Here is a 22494-nt window from a genome sequence, read left to right on the forward strand (position 1 = left end):
ACACCTGACAAATTTTAACAGGCGCGGCTGTAACTGATCCATGCTCTACTCTTCATACTGCACGTAGGCAACTTGGTGGAAAGAGCACACTTTCTCTTACAAAGGTAATGAATTAGTATTCAATATCATAAAGATAGAGGACTTATGCCATTATACACAGAGAGGATGTTAAAGCGCTGTAGAGTTATTTCTTATCTTATGATCTACGTCACAGGTTAGAATTACAAATTACTTTTATATGCGATGCTATGAGTACCTAATGTTATTATTTTAATAAAAAGACAAGAATCAAAGAGGAGTTCTAATGTATAATGATCTCAAATGATTTTATAAAGACAAACTTTTTAGCGCAACAGAGTATCCGTGCAGTGTGCGTGACCTAGTTTGATTTGGTTTGATCTCATAAATGTGCATAAATGTAGAAATAGTTTGGGCAGGTGGCGTTGATGTTATGGGTTAGTTACCGCCTGTAAAACTGTATTTTTCAGTTAGGGCTTTTTGCGTCCTATATCGCAACATCTCTCCAAACTTGCGGTACGCGCCCCCCTCCATGTAAATATAGAACTATTCCACTGCGTGCTTGGCATCACATCAGCAAGTCAGGGTTTCATCTGGGCATACAGTATTACTGGGCATACAGTAATAAAAAACAATTTTCAGGCAGTAGAACAAAATAGAATTGGGATGATTTTCAGTTTCCCTTAGTTACTTACCATGTTGCTCCTGGGATTTGTTTCTTTTTGACAACTTTGCGTAAAGTGGTTTCGACTAGCAGCATCTTGGTAAACGTAACTCCAACAGCGTGCGCTTTCTATCGTTCATCTGTCTCCGCAGTCAGTCCGTATTTTAAAGGAGGCCACCCCATCAAAAGAAATCGCTATCACCGATAGACGTCCCCTCTGGTCACTAAAATTCCAGTTTGATTCTGCAGATGCTCTCTTCCCGTGCGTTGGTTCGGGGACTGCAGGTGGGACTCTGGAGAAGAGTGTCAACCTCGGCTAGCGCGCTCGCGGCGCACGCGCAAGGTACTAGAACCATTCTTTTACACTGTGCACACAACCAGATATCCTTTTAGAAATGCATTTTTATTTGCTTTGCTTCCTCTTTTAAGACACAGAAGTTAATTTTTACCACGCTTACGTTATTGAGCACGTTTGTATGGGTATTATAATAAATACATCGCCCTCGTGCCTTATCGTGCTTGTATCAGGTCTGTCCACTATGATGACAAGGTCACTGACAGTAACACTGCAGGAATACTTAGTTTAAACGTTTTAATTGCACCAGCGAACGTTTAATATAGTCCATTTCTATAGCTCTTCGCTTAAAACAGGAGAGGGCGCTCTTTAGCCATAGTTTTTTTTTTATTGACGTATCTTTAAAGGAGTAATAAGTCATTCTTTTCCAATGATTCTTCACATTATGAAACAGCCATTATACTGACAAGAGACCTGGATGTATCAGAGGTTCTGCATTAAATCTATTTTGAACATCGCTACTTCCAGGAGGGGGCATAAGTAGCAAATACTAATTAATTTGAGAACTACAAAGAAATCTTATTATTTATCTTATGTGAACACTACACTAGAAAATGTAAAAAAATAAATAATTGCTTTTGTAAATATTGTTATTTATGGTGGTAAAATTGACTGATTGTTTCTTTAATTTAGTTAATGCATGTAATTCCCTAATGGATTCCTCTCAGTCAATTTGGCTTTTTTTAATCCTCAGACATTGAAGTGATTGACTGCAGCATTCCGCAGTACAATAACCGCCTGGACACACCCCTGCCTGACATCCCGTTCGTCAGAAATCTCACTGCGGAGCAGAAGAAGCTGAAAGAGAAAGAGAAAGAGTCATGGACCAACCTTACCAAGGAGGAAAAGCTTGCATGTAAATCCACTCTACCCTGCCCACCACAATATGTGTTCTGGTAACACAACTATGAAAGCAGGCTCGTTGTGCATGTTAAATACCTCAGAATTTACCAAAGCAGGTCTCACAAGCCTGCAAAGACATTTATTTTGTGTGGGAACTATAGTGAGACTATTATTCAGATGTTGCTAATGGACTTGGAAGATTACATTTTTATGACCAGCCAAAGAGGAGTTAATATAATTTTATGATTCTATCTCAGATTTCATGAAAGTAGGTCTTTGGTAAATTTGTCATTGTCCAGTTGACCTTTTCTCATGGGAAGTTGCTCTGTAGTAGTCTCAGTTTTCAAACTGAGGACTAGATTTGTTACAGTGTCACTGTGGAATTGAGAAGAGCAAGTGTGGCAGGCAATGCAGACAATGAAAGAAGGCAATAAATACTGCACTGTATTTCGACTGTCTGGAAGAAAATGGATTTATTTGAACCAAAGTCCATTTTTCAGGAAAACTCATTCCACTGCCCTGGTTCCTCTTGTGCAGGCAGTACTGTTGTTAGGATCACAAATCATTTTTGGCTCTGTACCATTAACTTCACGGTTAATTCAGAATCGTTGGTCTTGGGTAATAACCACAAGGTGGCAGTGTTGTCCACATGTTTAATGCTCATCATAAACATGTTAAAAATGTATAGAATACAAACAACATAGAAGGCCTTCAGATTTTACTGCGCAAAGTACCCGGTGGAAACATGGTGAATACACTCATCTGGTGTTGATGTTACTGTACAGTGTAAATGTGTTTTGTGCTTTTATTTAGTGTACAGGCTCACATTTGAGCTGAGCTACGCTGAGATGAGGAAGAGCTCAGATGAGTGGAAGACCACGCTGGCCGGGGTGTTCTTCTTTCTCGGCTTTTCTGGCCTCTTGGTTTGGTGGCACCGTATCTATGGTGGGCATCCCTATTCACTTTTACAGCCAACAATTCAGATGAACATAAAATTCAGGTCACTGGTTCCATTATTTCTAAAAAGATTCTACCTCATATAAATTATATTTGAATGCTTTGTGGTGTCAGGTACAATTGCGAGAATTGAGATTCTTGCAATCATCTAAAACTGGGCCAAGATGAGTGACAGTTATTAAATGTTATAACACATTTGCATTATATACACATAACAGGCACTTAATTAAAAACACATACTTTATACGTACATCCGCTAACCATTTTATTAGGTATGTCTGTTTTGTATGTGTTTAATTACAGGTAGTAGTCCATTGCCATGCAGAGTTCATCTCTGGCCAATCACTGCCACTGATGAAGTACTAGAGGGAGGGTAGCACAGTGTATGGCAACACATGACCAATTGACTCTAACTGTACACCCATGACATGCTTTTAATGAACTGGCTGGATGTGCTGATTTTCAAGGCAGAGCTTCTGAGCCCCAGACATGTGCTTGGTTATTTATTTGAACCCCCCCCCCCCCTCCCAAAAACACACACAATTTTTAATGTGGCCTACACTAACAAACATGTAGCTGATTGTCCAAACACTCACTGGGATGCAGAATGTTTGACGTGGGAGAGAAAGAAAGCATATCAACTTCTTCACACTCACTTTCTGGTGCCCTGCACTGTGTACCTACCGTCATTTTGATTAGACTGTGCTGGATATTTGAGCAGAGATTCAGGGAACTGCGAACAACTGGGAGAGAGAAGAGGAGAAGGATTCAGGGGTTTAAACCCTGACTCGACTCAAGGAATCTCCCTAGACACTCACCAGACAACAAAATGAACATCTTACTGTATACACAAGGCTGTGTGGGCATGTGTGTATGTGCCTGTCTGTTTATAGGTGTATGTGTATGCAAGAGATTGATGGGGAGAAGGCGTTAGTGAGTGTGTGACAGCACAAGGCTTTTGTTGAGTGCACTGAAATGAGAAATGGAGAAGGTGTGTGCGTGCGTGTGTGTGTGTGTGTGTCTGCGTGTGTGTCTGCGTGTGCGTGTGTGTGCGTGCGTGTGTGTGCGTGCGTGTGTGTGTGTGTCCTTGTCGGAAGCAGTCGAGACTGCTTCCATCTCCCCTCTCCCTTCTTAGAGACCTCAGCTTTATAAGAAAGGAAGTCGACGCTTCATCACCTAAGGAAAGACCTTGCAGTGGAGAAGGGAGAGAGAGAGAGAGAAAGAAAGAAAGAAAGAAAGAAGAGACAGAGGGGGAGTGAGAAGAGGAAAAGTGTGAGACAGACGGGAGAGGGCTGAGCCTGAGGTTTTGAGTCAAGGTGAACTGAGGTAAAGGTAGCAGACAAAAGGGGAAAAATAGAAGCTCAGAAGTCAGTTGGCAGTTGAGAATGGGGTATTTCCCGCAGCGCCGGGAGCGTGTGTAGCAGCGCGGCTCTGGCATTGCTGCCCTTCTGCCTCGCTAGCGTGGGGCACAGAGCGCAGCCTGTGGAAGGCACAGTCTGGAGGAGGCATCCGCCCCGCCGGGATGCCCTCGTGCCCTGGAGATGCCCCTCTGGGTGCTCCCCTGCCTCCTCCGATCGGGCGCCTCCTCTTGGAATCTCTCCTCATCGCTCCTCTTTCTCTGTTGCCTTTGTGTGGCAGGGTGACAGAAAACATTCCAGCCACATTCCAGTCACGCAAGGCTGGTGCGGTCCTGCCGTTAATGGTGTTCGCCCATGACCAGCCTTTTGTGCGTGGATGCAAGTTCTGCTTTAAAAAGGGGCCTGGTCTGTTAGGGTAGTGGTACTTGCTTGGTTCCCTTTGGCCTGATGTCTGCACACACATTTCTCCCTCATTTGTTTATTCCCTTCCTGTTTTTTTTTTTTTTTGTAGCCAAAGATCAGACGCCAGTATTTGCCACTTTTGTTGTTTTTATCAGTTCTAGCGTCTGTCAGGATAAATAATGGGCGATTATATTCGGATGTATGACTTTATCTGTGTTTGCTGAAAGAGCTACAGTCTTGTGAAGAATGCATGAGTGTGTTGGGGCGGGGATGGGGGATGGGGGATTTTGCACAATTAACTGTTTTTCATTCCCCTTTTTTTCTTTCTTTCCTTTTTAGATTTTTTGTCTGTCTGCTCTTTCCTTCCTGAAGTGCACTGCAGCATTATTTAGTACAATGAGCTAATCTTATCTTGAACACAACATATCTACAATTAACTTGTTTCTATGTGTTCCAATTTAGATGCAGTGAGCTTTCTCTCTCTCACACACACCCACACCCACCCCGACACATGCGCACGCACACTCACGCACACGCGCACCCACCCACGCACACCCACCCATGCACGCACTCACGCACACGCACACACACACACGCGCGCACACCTGCACACGCTTTCTGGGTGACCTTTTGTCTTTTCTTATTGCTATGTATAATAACAGATAATGGTATAAATTCTACTAAATCCTGCAACACAAAAAGGTTCAATACTTTTGGTGCCATAGGGAGGATATCCTGAATATGTTATGAATGTTATCCAAATAATTCCACCACCAAACCATGCATAAAATTCAATTTTAAAATGCAATTTTTAAAGTGTTGTGTGCATTCCAAACAGGCATGGAATATTACTTGTCCATCTTACACACACACACACACACACACGTGAGCACTGGACTGTAGTTGCTGGAAGTGCCTGGTTGTCTCAGGCTGAGCTCAGTTGACTCCTGCCTGCTGTGTGTTGTGCAGTGTACGGCGACGTGCCTCACACTCTGTCACCCGAGTGGGTGGAGAAGCAGACGAAGAGAATGATCGACATGAGGGTGAATCCCGTGCACGGGTTCTCTTCCAACTGGGACTACGAGAAGCAGCGGTGGAAGTAACTTGCCAAAAGTGTGGTGGTAACCCCACATAAAACTCAATGAAGCTCAACAGCCCTAAACAATCTTTACAGAATGTATCAAATAAAGGCAGTATGTAATGTAAATGCGTCATTGGCTTTGTGCTTTGACAGAAGTATAGGTTACATCACCACCAATCAGGTGTTGATATACAGCATGTGGTTTGCTGCAGGGTAAGGCCAAAATGACTAAAGGTGTTAGAAGGCATGGTAAAGGCAAAATATTGCATAATTTAGACTGTGCATTCATGTAATTTTAGTTTGAAAGCCTGTCGTTCAAAACCCATACAAACTGAATTGTCACCTACAGGCATAATATGGCTGTTACTGGAGTGTTATGTAATCAAAGTCTTCACTTAAAACATCGTCATTCATGTAGGAAAGCCAAGTCATAGTGCATCATTTGTAATGTCTCTAGCAAAGCCCGAAGGACAGATTTTATTAACTTAAGAACAAAGATGAACCATGAGCCGACCTGACCCTCCTTTTCAGGGTTATTTTAAGTGGCAAGATTAGAGCATTAGAAATCTAAAATGAAATGGCGGCTATTATTTCCAACCCAATTCAATTGCAAGATATAACACACACTTGAAAGGAATGGTCACGTATAATTGAATTAACACACCTTACTGTGCTCATATTCTGAGCCACATGCCTGATGAGACGCCCGATTCTTCCCAGTATTAAGAGTTCACTCTCTTAATGTTTATCGTAGCCAATGTTTCAATGGCTACGATATAGTATAAGTCTGCTACATTTGCAAGTTAAAGTACTCCGTGCTGTGCAATTCAAATGGGAAAGCACTGGGAACAATAAATCGCCACTACTAACATCAAGAAAGCGAAAATTCAAATAATCTTCAATTTAAAAATTTTTTTAAGCCCGTTTTCTATTTACTAAGGGTCGAAGTCTTTTTTGCCCGCGAATCGTTAATCTTCTGAAAAAGATTGAATGGGTGACGTAGAGGAAGTGCCACCCCCTAGGAACTACTGCCTTCGAGTTCAGTTTCCAATTACAGCAGCTCGAGAAAAACCAGGCTGAATGAGGCGTCATGCGTTTGCGGCGGAGCAGGCTTCAGTTCTGCAAGACCGTACCAGGATCTGTAGCGGCTATCTTTTTCCAGACAAGTACTGGAACTGCTCCTTGCCAAAAACCGAGGTCAAGTCTGTTTTTCCCGTAGGGAAAACCGCTTTTCGAAAGCTCACTTCGTTGCTGGTTTCTCTTCCGTCTTTTTGGGACCCTAAATGCCAGTGGAATTATAATAGCCTCCAAGAAAAAAAGAAGCTTTTGCTACAACTGTCTTGGTTTTGTTTCATTGTGCGAGCGGCGTATTTTTTTCGGCGGAAAAGAACTTGACGAGACAATATTGCAATTCAACGGCCGGAGCATTGGAATACCGCTTGAATGATCTCAACTTTCATTACTAAAAGGGGCGTTGCATAAGGCTGCAAGCTGCGACTTGGGCATCCCTCCGCGCTGGCGGAGCTCTCGGCGGTCCCACTGCGAAGTGAACCGTCGCGGTCTTGTAAGCGTGCAGGATCACGTTAGATCAGATGCGGGTTTATAGGAGAAGTTGGGTAATTATTTCTCGTCGTCTGCGTTAGCGCGTATCAGATTAATGCATCGCGCAGTCGTTGCTCATCCCCCACTTGAGGTTAAAACAATACTGGCGTGTAAAATAATGGACAATGTGAATATTGCCTGATTGTTTTGGGATTTTTTTTCCTTCCAGTGAGCGATATTTTCAAATGGAAAGCGTATCTTGGGCTGTTTTTAAAATGTATTTTGAGTAACCCATTCTCCTTCGTACCTGCATCAGCTGAATTCATTGAATCAATATGGCAAATATAAGTCCCTATGATAGTCGGGATATCGTAGAGAAATATATTTATCACAAACTTTTAAAAACAGGATATGTGTGGGAGTTTCACCCCGCCGAAATTGAGGACGATTCTCCAAATAACGGATTAAGGGAAGTTATCGATCGGAGGCCCCGGGCCCCCTCGGGAGGCGAGGATCCCATGTGCCCGTTCCCCGACCGCCTCGCGCAACCTGACCCCCATGTAAGGCTGAACCGGATTTTGAGGGAGGCCGGGGATGAAATCGAGAGGATGTACCAGCGAGACTTCGTGGCGATGTCGGACCAATTGCATTTCACCCCGAGCACAGCACAGCGCAAGTTCACCGCAGTGATAGAGGAGCTGTTTAGTGACGGTGTAAACTGGGGTCGGATTGTGGCTTTCTTTGAATTTGGGGGGACAATGTGCGTAGAGAGCGTCAACCGAGAGATGGCTTCCCAGGTAGATAACATTGCACGCTGGATGACAGATTACCTAAATGGCCCATTGAAGAACTGGATCCAGGACAATGGTGGCTGGGTAAGTTTGTGGGGATTGCTACTAGCAGCTAGCTTTACCTATCACGTTACTTTTACATAGACCATGCGGCCTCTGAAATAAGGCAAAGGTCTCTTGGAGACTGTGCTCTTCTCTCGAAATTAACCACACACCCCCCACTCCATATGGAAAATGGAATTTAATTTTCTGTTCCCCATCACACATGTGCCTTGGCATCTGTTCTGTGATGGGTATTCTTGCGACCCACCCAGTCGAATGTGTTCGGTCTAAAGATTCTCAAGCTGTGGATGGTTCCAGTACTGTCTTACAGGCTGCCGTGACTCCCCTGGTTCTGCTATTCTCATATCCCTTTGAAACGTGGAAGACCTTCTTACCTTTGCTGTCCTCAGAGCCGTGAAGGGCCGCTGGCTGCTCTGCACCCTGCCCTTGCTGGCCAGATGTTTTGACGGAGCACGCGGTTATTTTCATTGCCTGGGATTTGCTTCTGGTTGAGCTGCTCCTTTGCGGGGAGACGTTGGCTCACTGCCTGGGGTTAGGGAATGAATGAAAAAGCCAGCCCGTCCCCAAACGCACACATTTTACGGTCAGATACGTAAGTGCTTCTGACGAGGTGGGGTTGGGGGGGGGGGGGGGGGGGTGAGCGTGCTGGGTTGCTGCGACCTGGTTCCTGCACTGCACTGGCGCTGTGCTGAATAATTAACTGCGTGGACTGAAGCAGCCCATCATGGATCTGTGCACTTTCATATGAGAGGATGAGACTCCGTGCACCATCTGGTTGTGCGGACCGCAGTAGCCTTGGAACTCTGGTCACACTAAGCTCCTTTTCATCCCAGAAAACCCCACGCAACTGGCTGTATGCATGGGAAAATCTCTAAGCATGACAGTGACACTACGTCGTATTGGAAAAATTAAATGATGTCAGCTGTAGCGTGAGCACATAGATGTTGTTTTCTTTACAGTTCTACGTAGACAGCATGCAGGTTAGCCTAGTTTCTGGGCTGGCCGGACAAGTGCCGCGCAGGTGGGAAGACAGTGGCCCAGACGGGCCATTATTCCTGTCTGGGCTGCATGTGGACCGGGGCAAAATTAATGACAGTCATTACTTATCTGAGTAACCTGCGGCAGATGTGTTAATGTGTGAAAGCCTCTCCTACAGAATGGGGCGTGGACAGAGGCTGCCGTCCAGAGGGAGGAGAAATGACCCGTCTGGGCAGACGGCACCCAGACATAGGTGTGCCTTTTGCCCTATTTGCTGTCTGCAGTCTTAGCACAGCAATTACATTAAAATAGTAATTGCAAATTATATTTGAGATGGCACATTGTGTTATTACAGGTGCAGGACTCTCTCTCTCTGTCTGTGTGTGTGTGTAAGTGCGCGAGTGGGTGTGTGCATGTAGACGTATGTCCAACTGACGAATGACTACTCAGCTGCAGCATTTGTTTATGTGAAGAGTCTGCAAGTAAATTAAGACACAGTTAGTAGAGAAGCCCTTTAATGAGGTTTTGACTTGTGGCTGCATTATTCACGAGGTCCATGGGCAATCACTTGTGTCCATGGGCGATCACTGGGTAATTTATTTTGTTTTGTCATGAAAAGCATGCGCAGAGTTTGTGCTAAGACTGATATTGTAGAGGGAATTAGGCTACACACATGGGGTATACGTTCCACACTTTGCGACTTTTAATTTACTCTTAGCGGCTTTGAAAATATGTGAGCTTTTTTTCCTGGGTCGAATGCTTGTGTGCGCTGCCTCCAGGGACTCTGGGTGTTTCTGGGTTCTTCAGCAGATGCTGGATTACTTTCGTGAGAGTCTGAGTTTTCTATCAACTTTTCAACCATGATCCATGTGGATTATGTTGCTCTTTTCAAAGAGGGCAATTGCTTCAGATGTGGTTTATATGTTAATTACAAGGTTTCTAAGCTAATGCTCAACCAGATAAACTGCCCATCGTGACTAAACTAAAAAAACTCATCACTTGTCTTCAGTTCATTTGAGAGTGATCTGTTTTTGCCAGTTGAAAAGCTAAAGTTATATACACAGCTGTAACTTAACATGTAAATAAATGTTATATTCAGGCCCTCTTGCTAACAAATGGAAGCATTTGCCGAGGCCAAATAACAGCACCTGCATGAAGTCTTTCTTGGAAAAAAAAGAATCATTGGAAAATCACACATGACTACGCACTAATGGTTCACTGGCTCAGTTTTTTGCTGCCTAATTTGAAAATATAAGAATTGTTTTTTATGTCGAGTACTTAAAATTCTGATTGCCTAATTATTTTTCTCAAGCATGCCACATACAAGAGGACTATTATTGGTTATTCATGGCCTCCAGTAAGGGATGCTAAAAATGAGCACAAAGGCCCTCTCATTTAGCCCTAAATTGGTCAAATAGCTTTGCTTTGCTGTCAGAAAGAAATGTCCTTTCCTCTTACCCTTAATGCCGATTTATCCGCCTTTTAAATTAATGCGATTCATTAATCCTTGGATAAAGCGGGCAGAATGAACGCAGAGTGTACATGACTCCACTGTGAAGTACCTTACTGTTTCATCACAGTCCCCCCACTCCCTGCTGGGCACATCCTTTTGGCCGGCATGCCTTTGGGACCTTCAACACACTTTGCTTCCTTTTTTGACTGAATTGGGAATGTAGCTAAGTTTAAGAATTTAAAAGGCCCATCTTTGGGTAGTACAAATTGCAGACCTGCTAACTGTAATGACACAGTTGGTGGGTGGTGCCAGCCAGGACCAAAGTGAAGGGTACTTTTGAATGAATGTCTGATGGACGTGGTCAGTGTGGTTCTTTTGAATGCCGTGAAGCTACTTGGTCTTGGGGGAGCTTGTCCACCAGCACTGCTAGTGACAGTCCCAACATTAAACCAGGGGAATGACCACCTGCTTTTGACTGATGCAGGTGAGTGGATATTGAAGAGTGATGGTTAGTCCTAGAGGTTTACCATAGTCCATTCTGGCCACAGAACTGAGTTTTCTATTGGCCTTGTCGCCTTGAATATAATGTATATATTGGAGATGGAAATTTAGAATTATGAATTGGTTCACTAAAAACTTAAATCACATACAAAATAAAATGTTTCTTCCTTTCTTATTCCCCAAATAGTTCAGAAACACCAGGCATTTGTAGATCATGAAGCATGAAACCTTGTAAGGTAATTGTTTTGAAGTTGTTTGCACTACAGGACCTTGGAGTAGGAAGGGGGGTGTTTCCTTAATACGTCTATGCCGCATAAGCCTAAATAGGTTTTGCTTTTTGCTACATAGGATTGTGGGTTTTGTAGTGCTCATTACCCTGGTTTCTTCACGGTTGCTGAATTGCATTTGATGTCTCCCTTCCCTTTTTGTATTTGCTATTGTTATAATTGGCCTGTTGCTAAACTACTGAACTACTAATTCTGTTAGCAGTTATAGACTTAGCCTTTCCACTGAACTGTCCTACTCAGTGAAAGGGCTGCAATTAACAATTCAGTCATAATGGAATTTTTGTTTTGCAAGCTTTTATAATACCATGTAGTATTATTATTTCAGTGCTGTATGTTTACATATTTTAGAATCAGAAATTTTATCTTTGTGGTCATTATAAAAAGTACCTAGAGAAACCCTTTTTTAACCTTCAATGGCAGATGCGAGCTTTCACTTTAATTTCATTGCTCGTTGGTTGATAATTAAATTAAATACCAAGTCAGTTTAATTATGAACATCCGTTTTACTGGGTGTTGTCAAAATATTCTGAAAAGAGTTTTGTTAAAAACTTACAAAAGGGACCATTACCCCGTCACGGCACAATGCAGCAAATGTCATTTAACTACTGAAAGCCATGCTTAAGTGAGGAAAAATGTATCTGTTTGCACTATTATGAGGGAATTCCTTGGTGCTGTTTAACAAATGCAGTGAAAACTCAATCCCCGTTTAGTCACTGAGCTGAAGAGGCAGCGATGGTGACTGTACTGAAGTTTGTTTAGTTGGGCTACAATTGCGTAGGTTCTCAACCCCCACCCAGCACACCTGTGGTTCTTTACGTTGCTCTGTGTGCGTTTGTGGAACTGGTGGCTCCTTGCCTCAGAGGCATGTTTGACCCCACCTGTGCCTTTTGTGGGCGGGCGTCGTGTTGGGGCATTTACTGAAGGCAGGCGAGGCACTTCAGAAGTGCCGCTGCAGCACTGCCATTGGTGCTGCTAAACCTGGGCCCCATACACTCCTTTCATGTGCCATTTCTCTGAAAGTGATGTAGACACTGAACGCAGAATGTGAAAAGATTTTTTTTAAAGGCAAAGAAAGAAGAGAGAAAGAAAGTGAGAGGGTTTTTTTTTTGTTTTTTTTTGTTGTTGTTGTTGTTTTTTGTCTTTTCTGATGGTTTGTAATGGCTTCAAACAGACCTGGTGTGCTGAAAGCTGGCGCAGGCTGTGATGGTCGGGTGAATGGGGTACAGGAGGGCAAAAGATGCGCGGGAACAGGAAAGAAAAGCTGGAGACAGCAAAGGGAAAAAAGGAAAGAGAGAGGAAAAAAAAAAAAAAGCTAGCTGGCCAGGATGAATGAAGGAGGAGAGAAACTGTTTATTTTTGTTGCTTCCTGCCCAGCTGCTGGTGTAGGGTGTGTCACCTTCTCCTGAGGGGCAAGGGGGAGCTCTAGAAAGTCTGAGAGCTGATTGGCTGTTGCAGGGTCACCTGATGCCATGTACCTTAAGGACTGACGGCAAAGGGCTTGGTTTACAAAAAAGGTGCGTGAATTCCCTGCCAGGGGGATATCCTTCATGCCTTTGTGTTTTCTTACACGCACGGAGACGCACACACGCACACACACACCCACCCACCCTTTTGGAAGTATGTAGAAATTGAATGGAAATATCCACTGTTAATGAAACCATCAAAATGAACCCACGAACGCTGCAAACAGCAGCCCAATGTCTTTTGATTTGCATCTTCAGCTTGTTTCTGTTCTGAACAAAGGCGTAGATCAGAGACGGCGAGGACAAATTGGATGTGATGGACGCGCTCAGCAGAAAGTGAGAGCCGAGTGTGGGGAGGGGAAAAAAATAAACACCTACGGCTACAGACGTTTAAAGAGCACCGAAGCATCCCTTATCCTTTATCTCAGTCTTCTCACTTTAACTCAGTGAAACCAGCTTTGAGTCAGAAAAAATAACCCTGAGTAAAAACTGAAATGGCCCTTTTTTATGTGTTAGTCACCCATTTCCTTGAACAGGTCACAGCCTTGGAGAGAAAGTTGCTGGGACTACCCCCGTCTCTCCAAGCACATGGTCCCTTTGACACAGATGGGCTTCGATGGTGCATGTGTGATGCTGGTGGTTTTTGAGCAACGTGACTCACAGCTGATGGAGGTTTTGAGCTCTGCAGATCTGGCTGAGGGGAGGACTTGGGCAGTGGGCACTGACTGCACTCTCGACGCTTATTAGCCTGGGAATCCAGAAGTTAATCACAGATAATTGCAAGAAATTGAGTTGCAAACTATTTAAAGTGGCTGGCTTGGTGGGTGTGTGTGTGTGTGTGTGTGTGTGTGTGTGTTTGTTATTGTTGAGGTGGTGTTCAGACTGGGATTTTGGGTTGTTGGTGTGAAATATGTTTGTCTTGGAGCACAATTTTTAAAAAACTTTGTATAAGATGATTTTTGGAACTGGTGACTGATCAAAGTGATGGGTTGTGTTGATCAGAAGAGCATAATATTAGTTTTGAACGTTATTTGCCTTTGATGCTGCAATGGTGTTTTTTTTGGCTTTTGTAATTGGATCGTGCAGGTTCTGGTCTGTGCCAGCTCCACAGACCCTCAGACAGCATCAATAGATCAGAGCCCCAGCATGACCAATAGAAAGAGGATCTACACATATGTCCTCAGTTCTAATTCATAAGACTGAGGCATCTGTCTGGCCTGGACAATTCATTGGGGAAAGTGCCCCTCAGCCTAGACATATTAGGATAATGACACAATCATTATCTCCTCACAGTGCTGCTTTTTTTTGTTTGTTTTTTTGTTTTTTTTTTCTGTCTGGACACAGGGAACAGTGTGCCAAAAAACCTGATGGCTGCATCCATCTCATTGCTCCAGTGCATCAACAAGTATTCCCCTCCTGCCAACTGGCGCACAGACCTCTGTGTGTGAGCGTGTACAAGTCTTGCTATGAGTGGTGAATTCACGTGCTGCATCTTTTAGCTCAGACCAAGGCATTCTGATACCTTTCACTGACTAAGACGGTCTAGGACACTACCTAATACTTTTGTGAAGAAAGGGACTTTCTCTCTGATGCAGCTTTGTCAGACAGACAAAAGGGAATCAGATTTATATATATAAAAAAATTCCAGGCTGAATGGTTCAGCCTGTCTTTCAGTGATGTCTGATTCAACCTCCTACACAGATGTCAGCTTTGACAGTTGGCTCAGAGTGGCATTTTACAGTAAATCCACATCCCCCTGTTGCGCGCACGCACACACACACACGCGCGCACACACACACACTCACTCTTAGACACACATCATCCGTTCGCCAAAAAGGATACAAAAGACACACACTTACAAAGGCACACAAGCAGGCCAGAGGCTCATATTGAAGCACAAAATGTAAACAGAACCCTATAGCTCTTTAGCTACATGGCTAAGCTTCTCTGCCTTTTGCTGCTGGCCTTAAGTCGTGGGAGTTTGTGTAGGCAAGTCAGGGGATTGCTAATGGAATTAGCTTGGGATCAGTGTATGGATTTCTTTCTGTCCTTCAGATGTGCTGAATACCACAGTCTGTCTGCTGTTTCTCAGTGTCCCTTGGTCTCTCCTCCTTCCTCTGGCTTGTTTTCCTTGTCTGCTCCATACTGGTTTTAACATTTTTCTGAAGACTTTGAACCAAAGCCCTTCTCTATGCTCTTATTTTGTTAAAAATAATTTTGGTAGTATGGCACTTTTTAAATGTAAAAGTTTTTTAAGCTTGTGTATGGTTGCCGATTACCTTAAATACAGAGGCGATATATTGGAGATCGAGCTCATTCAGTACCAGTGGCCTTTATTTCTCTCGCTAGGTCTTGCGCCTTTGTGGAGGAGGGCCTATATTAAGAGCAGTGGCTCTTTTGAGTCCTTTGTCTGTGAGTGGCTTGGACGCGTGGCCAGGCACGGCTGCATCTCCCCTGGTGCTTCTTTTGTCTGGAGCGAGCAGATTCTTGGTGGCCTCCGGAGCAGCGACATGCCAGAGCCAAGCGCCCCCACCCCAGTACCTCCGGGTCGGCCCTGGCTCCCTTGCCTGCCATCTGCTGAGCCTTTTGCACCCGGCACCACAAGCCCTGTGACCCCCCCCCCCCCCCCCCCAAACACTTCTTGCTAGTGGTTATCTGCGAGCCAGTGCGCCCGCATGTGTGCACACGTGTACACATGCAGCAGTGTGTGCACGCGGCTGTGAGTGGGCACACGCGAGTGTGTGTGGGTGCACGTGGGTGCGTGTGTGTGTGTGTGTGTGTGTGTGTGTGTGTGTGTGTGTGTGTGTGTGTGTGTGTGTGTGTGCACACTAGCGAATCTGCAGGTGTATGCAGGTGTGCGTGTGCTTCCTATTCGCAAGCCTGGCTCAGGTGCAGTGTTCGGCTTCCCCTCTGAGCACACCTCGCCGTTCTCAGGCTGCTGTTGGACTGTCTGTACTCTGATTAGCGGGAATAACGAGTGGGAGTGGTGGAGGAGGCCCAGGAGCCTCTGGTGCAAGTTAATAAGCTCTTATTTCCTGATAGCAGCAAGCGGGAGCTGTGCTGATGCCAGATATGGCAGAATCAAAGCTGGAATAAGTCAAACAGTAATGATCTATTTTAGGTTCATCCGTTACCAGATGAATTATTTATAGGCTTGGGGGGTGAGGCAATCACTCTCTTTTAACATTACACATACTTATGCTTGACACTCAGGCTAATCCTTTGCAAAGGCCTTGTGTTCAGCTGTTAAACTGACCACTTTCAGGTCTGGTGAGTATAGCATTTACTCTGGTAACACAATCTAGCATCTAGAACAAAGCAGAATCACTGCCTATGGAAGTGGTGTGGGCCAATGAGATGTAAGGTTTTTTTTGCCGACTTACTTTTGGGTGGGGGCATGCATCCTTGCTAGCCCTGATGCATAGCTTAGCCTTGTCTGTTCTGTTTGTGCAGGTGCAGAATGTTGATGCATATTTGATGCAGCAGACATTATTGGTGCTAAATTGCCTTCCCTCTCTTTAGAGCCCTTAGGCTTCAACTTGGCTTCAGCTTGCTTGGCGGTTTGGCTCTTTTGTTAGCTGCCGTGCATGAGGTGACCCCTCCACTGGTACTGTCCTTGGCAAATTTGACATTTCTATGGCATCAGTTACCAAGGATGCTGGGAGAGTATATACACACACACACACACACACACACATACGTATGTTTATTTAGTGGCCACATAGAGAATACCTCTGGTCCCTGAACTGTCCATCACCTCAGGCTGTGGTGGTGTATAGGAATCTGATGTCTTGCCATGGGAGTCATCTCAGAGAACTTGGGGCATCTTCATCTCTTTGGTGCCACGGGGATTTCCTGGATTATGTGATGGTCACGGCGTGGCTTGGGGAACAGGCTCATCACAAAGGCCATCTGTCCGTCTGACCTCGTGCACTCCACCGCACCACCATCCCAGCAATTCGGAGACCGTACCACGTGCGGCTCGGAGCGCCGTGGCTTAAACAGGGGGCTTTTGTGTGGCCCTCCACACTGCTCATGCAGCCCGGGGCTTTGAGCGGACCCATCACCAGTCAGATGTTTCGCTGTTGACAACCTCACCTTGAGGACTACCGGCAAGTGGTGCGTGTTCTGTAATGCACTTCTGTTACTGACAGTGATGACGGTTAACATATCAGGAGGGCTAATGGTACTTTCTTTTGGGAAGAATAAGGAGTGCGGGATCCTCATGAAATTATAACAGGCTTAAGGGGGGTTCTAAAGATCCAAATTGCACTGTGAATGGGTGACACTCAGGGGAGGACTCCTTTTGTTTGCGTGCCTTCAGAATCCGGTCCAGAACTTCCTGGTGAGCCCATGTTCCACTTAGACATTACTACGGCCACGCGTTGAGCCTGGTGAGATCAACACCTGCTTAAGCAAGATGTTCGATGGTAGTATGCTTGCAGGGCGTCCGAAAAGCTGCCCCACCAGCTGCCTCGCCTCACCCCACCCCACCCCCTCCCTCTCCATCCAGACCTGTCAGGGCCCTGTGATTGTGGCAGACAGGGACGGAAGCTCGCGGGGCGGAGCCGCACTCACCTGTGTGATGAGAAGAGACGAGGCACACAAGCTGTCATGATGCACCGTAGTGGGGATGTCTGGGTAGATGAGCACATACTTTTCTCGGGCAGTGGCGCGTGCACTCCATCTCCATGGTGCTTGGTAGGCAGAGAACAGGCATTTCCTCAATGAAACTGTGACGACAGAGTCCTGTCATGGGGCCGTTGCTTGCTCTAGCAGTGTTTGGACTGGACCTTGAGCACGTCCGCGTTACTCAATTTGGCCTTCTGAAGCACACTGCACCATGGGAAGGGAAAAGCACAGGGAATAATTTCAGAACAGGGGAACATTCCACCATTCAGACCATATTCCTTTAGTTGCTAGACCTCAGAATGTGTGTAGTGTGCTGAGTGTTTAGTCCCTACTGAACTTTGGTTTACTTGGAGTTTTGTGTTTCTTGTCAGTGGGAGATATTGGAGATCACTGCAGCAATAAACAAGTAGCATAGATTTCTGGAATCTTCATCATGGCTTAAGTAAGACAAGGTTCTTCATTTTTACAAACATTTTTGTTGCATATACAATTGTGGAAATATTTTAATGGAATATGAAAATCTATATTAAGCATAACCATCCCTTTTTTTTACATTTTTATTTATTTATTTATTTATTTTTAAGTGTAACCGTCACTTTTGGCAGCGTTTGCTAGATCTCATGATGACAGTAACTTGAACACGAAGGGCAAATTTCCTTGAGGAAATGCAGCAGGCACTAAAGTGCAGCTCCGAGGTTTGGCCAGGCTCTGGGCTCTGAGCCAGACGCAGAGCAGCTCTGCTCTTCCGCCCGTCTCGACGGCCTTGGGGTTAATGCAATCATACAGTGACACTCGGCTACAAACGAGGCCCAGGGGTGCCGCGCCGGCTCCGGGCTCAGACCGGCCACTCTGAGCCATTGATGTGGCATGAGGAAGGGATTTTCTGGCTCTGCCCTCTTGCAACGCCGCACTCAGCCCTGGCTGGCCAGAAGCACCCACCCGTATGACGCACGTGCTCCATATCGTGCGAAGATGCATACAATGTGGAAGCAGAGGCTCTCGCGTGCACATACACGACCCGACACGCACACGGCTGTGGCTGGGGGTCTGAGGAGCGTTGCTGTGTAGTGGCACGGGTGACGACATGAAGGGAAAGGCCAAGAGGGAGAAACCATGAGCGAGAGACAAATGGAACAAATGCAACAAAATGAGAGAGAGAGAAACCTAGCAACAGAACCAGCCACACCTCAGCTGAGCGCTCTGCATTCCGTGCTTGTTCTCCAGAGCCGTTGCTGGGGTAGCCGTTGCTGGGGTAGCTGGGGTTTTTTTCCTCATGCTTTGAGCAGAGGGCCTGCAGGACAGATCTCTAACACAGCTCTGTGGAGAAACTACGGCTTCTCCTGCTCTCCTCGGCTACAGACACTCGCAAAGTCAACTGACATTTACTGTTCTCAATGACTCTCGCCATTTCTTGAGAATCTCAGAAACGCTCTTCTGTATGTTCTGGTTGAGAGGGTGCTGCTACTCATTCCATCAGCCATGGGACTAATGACTTCCGCACCACAGAGGAAGCCCAACGAGAGGAGTGTGGCATGGAACCTTGACCTCAGTCTTGTAACTTCTCTACAAATTCTGACACACACACACCCAACTGTAGCTAGTCCGGCTTCCTTCTATTGACTCTAACCAATGGGACCATTGTTGCTTAAGGTGTGGCATTTTGTCATTGGATTCACAATATGCTGCCACCGCCTTGTTTTGCACAATCAACTGGAAATATCTGACACTTCTACCTATATTACTTCACTTCTAAAAATGCCGCTCTCATTCGTCTGGTCCCTGTTCGGGGTAAAAACATCTGGCATTGCCGCATGACAGACAGGTGGCTTCTTTAATGTTTAATGATGACCAGTGGGACCTGGTTTAAACCAGTGGTGTTCAGTCCAAGGGAATGTCTGTCCTGTCTAATGGCGGTTTAACTTGCATTTATCATTAACCCAAAAGTTATACGAACGAGTATGTAATGGAGGCTGTGATCAAAAGACGGCTCGATTTTCGGCATGAAAACGCTGTGGTGCTTGACACTCATCTTGAAAGTGTAAATTAACTCCCACTATGTCTGTATGTCTTTTTCGATGTATTCAGAGGTTTCAAAACTTGATTTCGAAAAAGAGGCCAAAAATACTGTTTTGACGCGAATGCAAATGAATGCAAAGGTAAAAATCCCCAGTTTAGATGAGGGTGCCATGTTTTAACAGCTAGACGAACGGCAAGATTGAAAGTCCCCTTGGTATTCCCCCTGCAAAAGGAGAAACAAATCAGATCCAGACCAACTGACAGGCCTCGCAGGGTATATTAGATTGCCAAATAACTGAAAACAAACCTGAGTTTGGAGATAATTCAAAACAAAAGCAACTTCATGTATCAGAACAGGGCATGGAGGTTTTTATTGGTTTCCTGGGTATGTTTTATAAGGACAATGAAACAAATTTTGAGTGTGGCTTAAATTCTGCTTTCCAAATGACTACTGCAACTGACTGTAAATGTTTCATGGAAAATGTTGACCCCACCCAGCCAATCAGCTGTATACTGATTTAGCCCCAAGAAAAAAAGTTACACAAGAATGTTTGCTTTTTTTAAATTTCTTACCTAAAGTGGTTTCATCCGAGATCATGCTTGAACCAGTTTTGCACTGGCTCAGAGCACTAGAGTCTTCAAATCAAACATTAAAGCAGCCAACTTTGAAATGAAACATTTAATGCATACAAGTTTCAAACGGGCAACAAATGCTGAATATTAAACTAAAAAATTGAACAAATGGCTTCCCATTAAACAAACAGCTACAGTGCATATGTACACCACTTCTCTCCTTAAGGCAGTGGAACGTGGGCTTTCATCACTTGAGGTAGTATTTTCCCTTTGCTCAGCAGGTTAGAAAAGACATGCCAGTGCAAATAAAGGAGACGGCTTGTTAGAGAAAATTGTTTGTTCCATACTTTTATCTGGCAGTGAGGTCACTGCCGCTGCCATGGCCTTTGTGTTGCCGTAAAGTTGCTTTATCAAGGAATACGAGCTGATTGTAGACGCCGCCTCTATCAAAAGTGCGGAACAGGAGCTCAGGGGCATGTTGGACCGCCTGGTGTTATTGTTCAGGCTGGAAAGAGATAAGTTTGGGGAAAGAGCTGCCTTTCTCACTAATTGGCTTTGTTGGCTTCTGGACAGCTTGTTAGAGCCTCCAGATAATTGTGACGCGCAGTGCCGAGCCAATGCTGTTACAGTCACATTACTGTTGTGACACACCAGTGAGCTACAAGTGGATTTCATCTGAGAGAATTTTGTCTTTTAATGAAGACTCACTGTACCTTTTTTCATGTAAGCCAAAATTACCAAGCGGTGTAGGTGTGCGTGTGTTTGGGACAGGGTCAATAGTGTCACTGATCAATAATTGATTAGCCATTCTAAAGTTGACTGCTGGCTTATTTTGCAGCCGCAGAGAAGGGTAATCCCATTCTCTCTCTTTTTGTCTCAGCCTTCATGGAACTTTCCTACTTAAATGTTACCCTTAGGGTAACAAAGCCAGATTGTCTCACGCCCACATCACTACATTCCTGCCATACTTCTCCCCGAGGCCAGGGTGAGATCAGCTGAGAGAAAGAGAGAGAGAGAGAGAGAGATATCATTGAACTCTTTCCCGTTTCCAATATGAGGAGGAAAAGGCGTGCTAGACGTGCGTGTGGGTGGGTGGGTGCATGCGTGCGTGCGTGTGGGTGGCTGTTGTATTCGGGCAGGCGTGGGTGTTTTGGGGAAGTTGGGGGTGGAGAAGGAGAGAGCTGATTACAGAGCAGTTGGGGTAGGAAAGAGGGGGGGCTGTCTGGCAAACACACTTGTAGAAGGGCCTCATCTCATGCAGTCCGTGAGCTAACGCTGGAAAAATGTTTTTTTTTTTTTTGTTTTTTTTCCCTTTTCTTTGCGGGGCCAAGCTGTTGGGTGGGTGTTGGTGTTGGGGTGGAGAGCTGTGTCTCCACCACCCATGCAGTTTCTCTTTCCCCTTCGTTCTTAATCTTTCACCGCCACCCCCTGCTCACCGACCACCCACTTCCACTCCCCGCCATTTCTTATTTTTATTTTTTGGACATCCAATGTTTCTTCCATCCTGCCATGCTGGTCGGTGGATGTTCTGGGGTGGGTGGGCTTTTGTCTCTGTGGGTTAGTTCAGTCGAGCCTTCTTAGTCCCCTTCTCTCGCCCCCTTCCTCTCCGTCATCGGGAGCTGGCTCAGGAGCGCCGCTGAAAGAATGTAACCCCGGCAGTCCTGCTGGAATGGCTTATGGCGGAGAGAGAGCCGTCAGGAAGCAGGCCTTCCCTGCCGCTCTAGCGGAGGCCTGCCTCCTTTATTCCGCTCGTTCGGTGCGGTGAACTTCTCTCTGGGGTTGGTGAGAGCCCCTCCCCCACCCCCTTGCCTCTGGAGTATTGTGTGCACTGGGGAAATGAATTACGCTCACCGATTCCTTTCGCCACGCTTGGCATTTTGATCTCACTTCCTTTCTGCCCTACACTCCTACCTGCTGGTTTCCATATAAACGGCAATTACAGTTGGAGCTCCTGACTGGAATTTAAATGCTGCCCATATTAATCAGTCCCAAATATGCAGGAGACCTTCCACTTTATATTTCTAGCCTGAAAGGAAATCTACGGTGAGATCTAAAGGCTATCAAAACAGCTTTGTGTTGACCCCTCAAGGCTGGGTTTTACAAAAGCATCGTAAAATAAAGGGCATCTTTAAATGGTAGAGTGACAGCTACACTGAACAACCTCTCTCATTTAAGATGAACTTAACACAACGATGATTTGAGGAAACGGGGTCCAGATCAGGTCATTCTCTGTTGCATAATTTCCACCCACCCTTCTCCTTTGGCCACAGAAACAACAAAACCTGTATATTTTTGTAAAATGCAAATATGGCAATGAAAACACATTAGGCTGTGTAATGACTCACAGGATGTCTTGCCAGTGTGGTCCATTGTGCATGTCCATGTGCCCAGGCTGGGTCCACGGCTGTGTGATGTACAGTGAGCATGCCCCACAGCCCACCCCACGGGCTGGTCCACAAATCAGCGTGGCCCATTTTGCCACACCACCTGAGCTGTTTTTCACTGACAGCTGAGTCC

The 22494-nt window shown here is 45.3% G+C and overlaps 2 protein-coding genes across 2 annotated transcripts in view; both read left to right on the forward strand.

The window, feature by feature from the left end:
* Positions 1-5804, forward strand: LOC113573823. Its single transcript, XM_027004358.1, has 5 exons — positions 1-104; positions 932-1025; positions 1732-1893; positions 2694-2825; positions 5567-5804. The coding sequence occupies exons 2-5, from the start codon at positions 932-934 to the stop codon at positions 5698-5700; spliced, it is 522 nt and encodes a 173-aa protein (XP_026860159.1). The 5' UTR covers positions 1-104; the 3' UTR covers positions 5701-5804.
* A 476-nt stretch (positions 5805-6280) lies between these two features.
* The window catches only part of bcl2a (BCL2 apoptosis regulator a), a 37028-nt gene continuing 20814 nt past the window's right edge, over positions 6281-22494 (forward strand). Inside the window, exon 1 of the mRNA XM_027004357.2 lies at positions 6281-8095. Coding sequence (XP_026860158.1) covers positions 7556-8095 — 540 coding nt within the window. The 5' untranslated portion in view covers positions 6281-7555. The remainder of the gene's footprint in view (positions 8096-22494) is intronic.

Source organism: Electrophorus electricus, chromosome 5, assembly GCF_013358815.1.
Source record: "Electrophorus electricus isolate fEleEle1 chromosome 5, fEleEle1.pri, whole genome shotgun sequence".
NCBI classification, from domain to species: Eukaryota; Metazoa; Chordata; class Actinopteri; order Gymnotiformes; family Gymnotidae; genus Electrophorus; species Electrophorus electricus.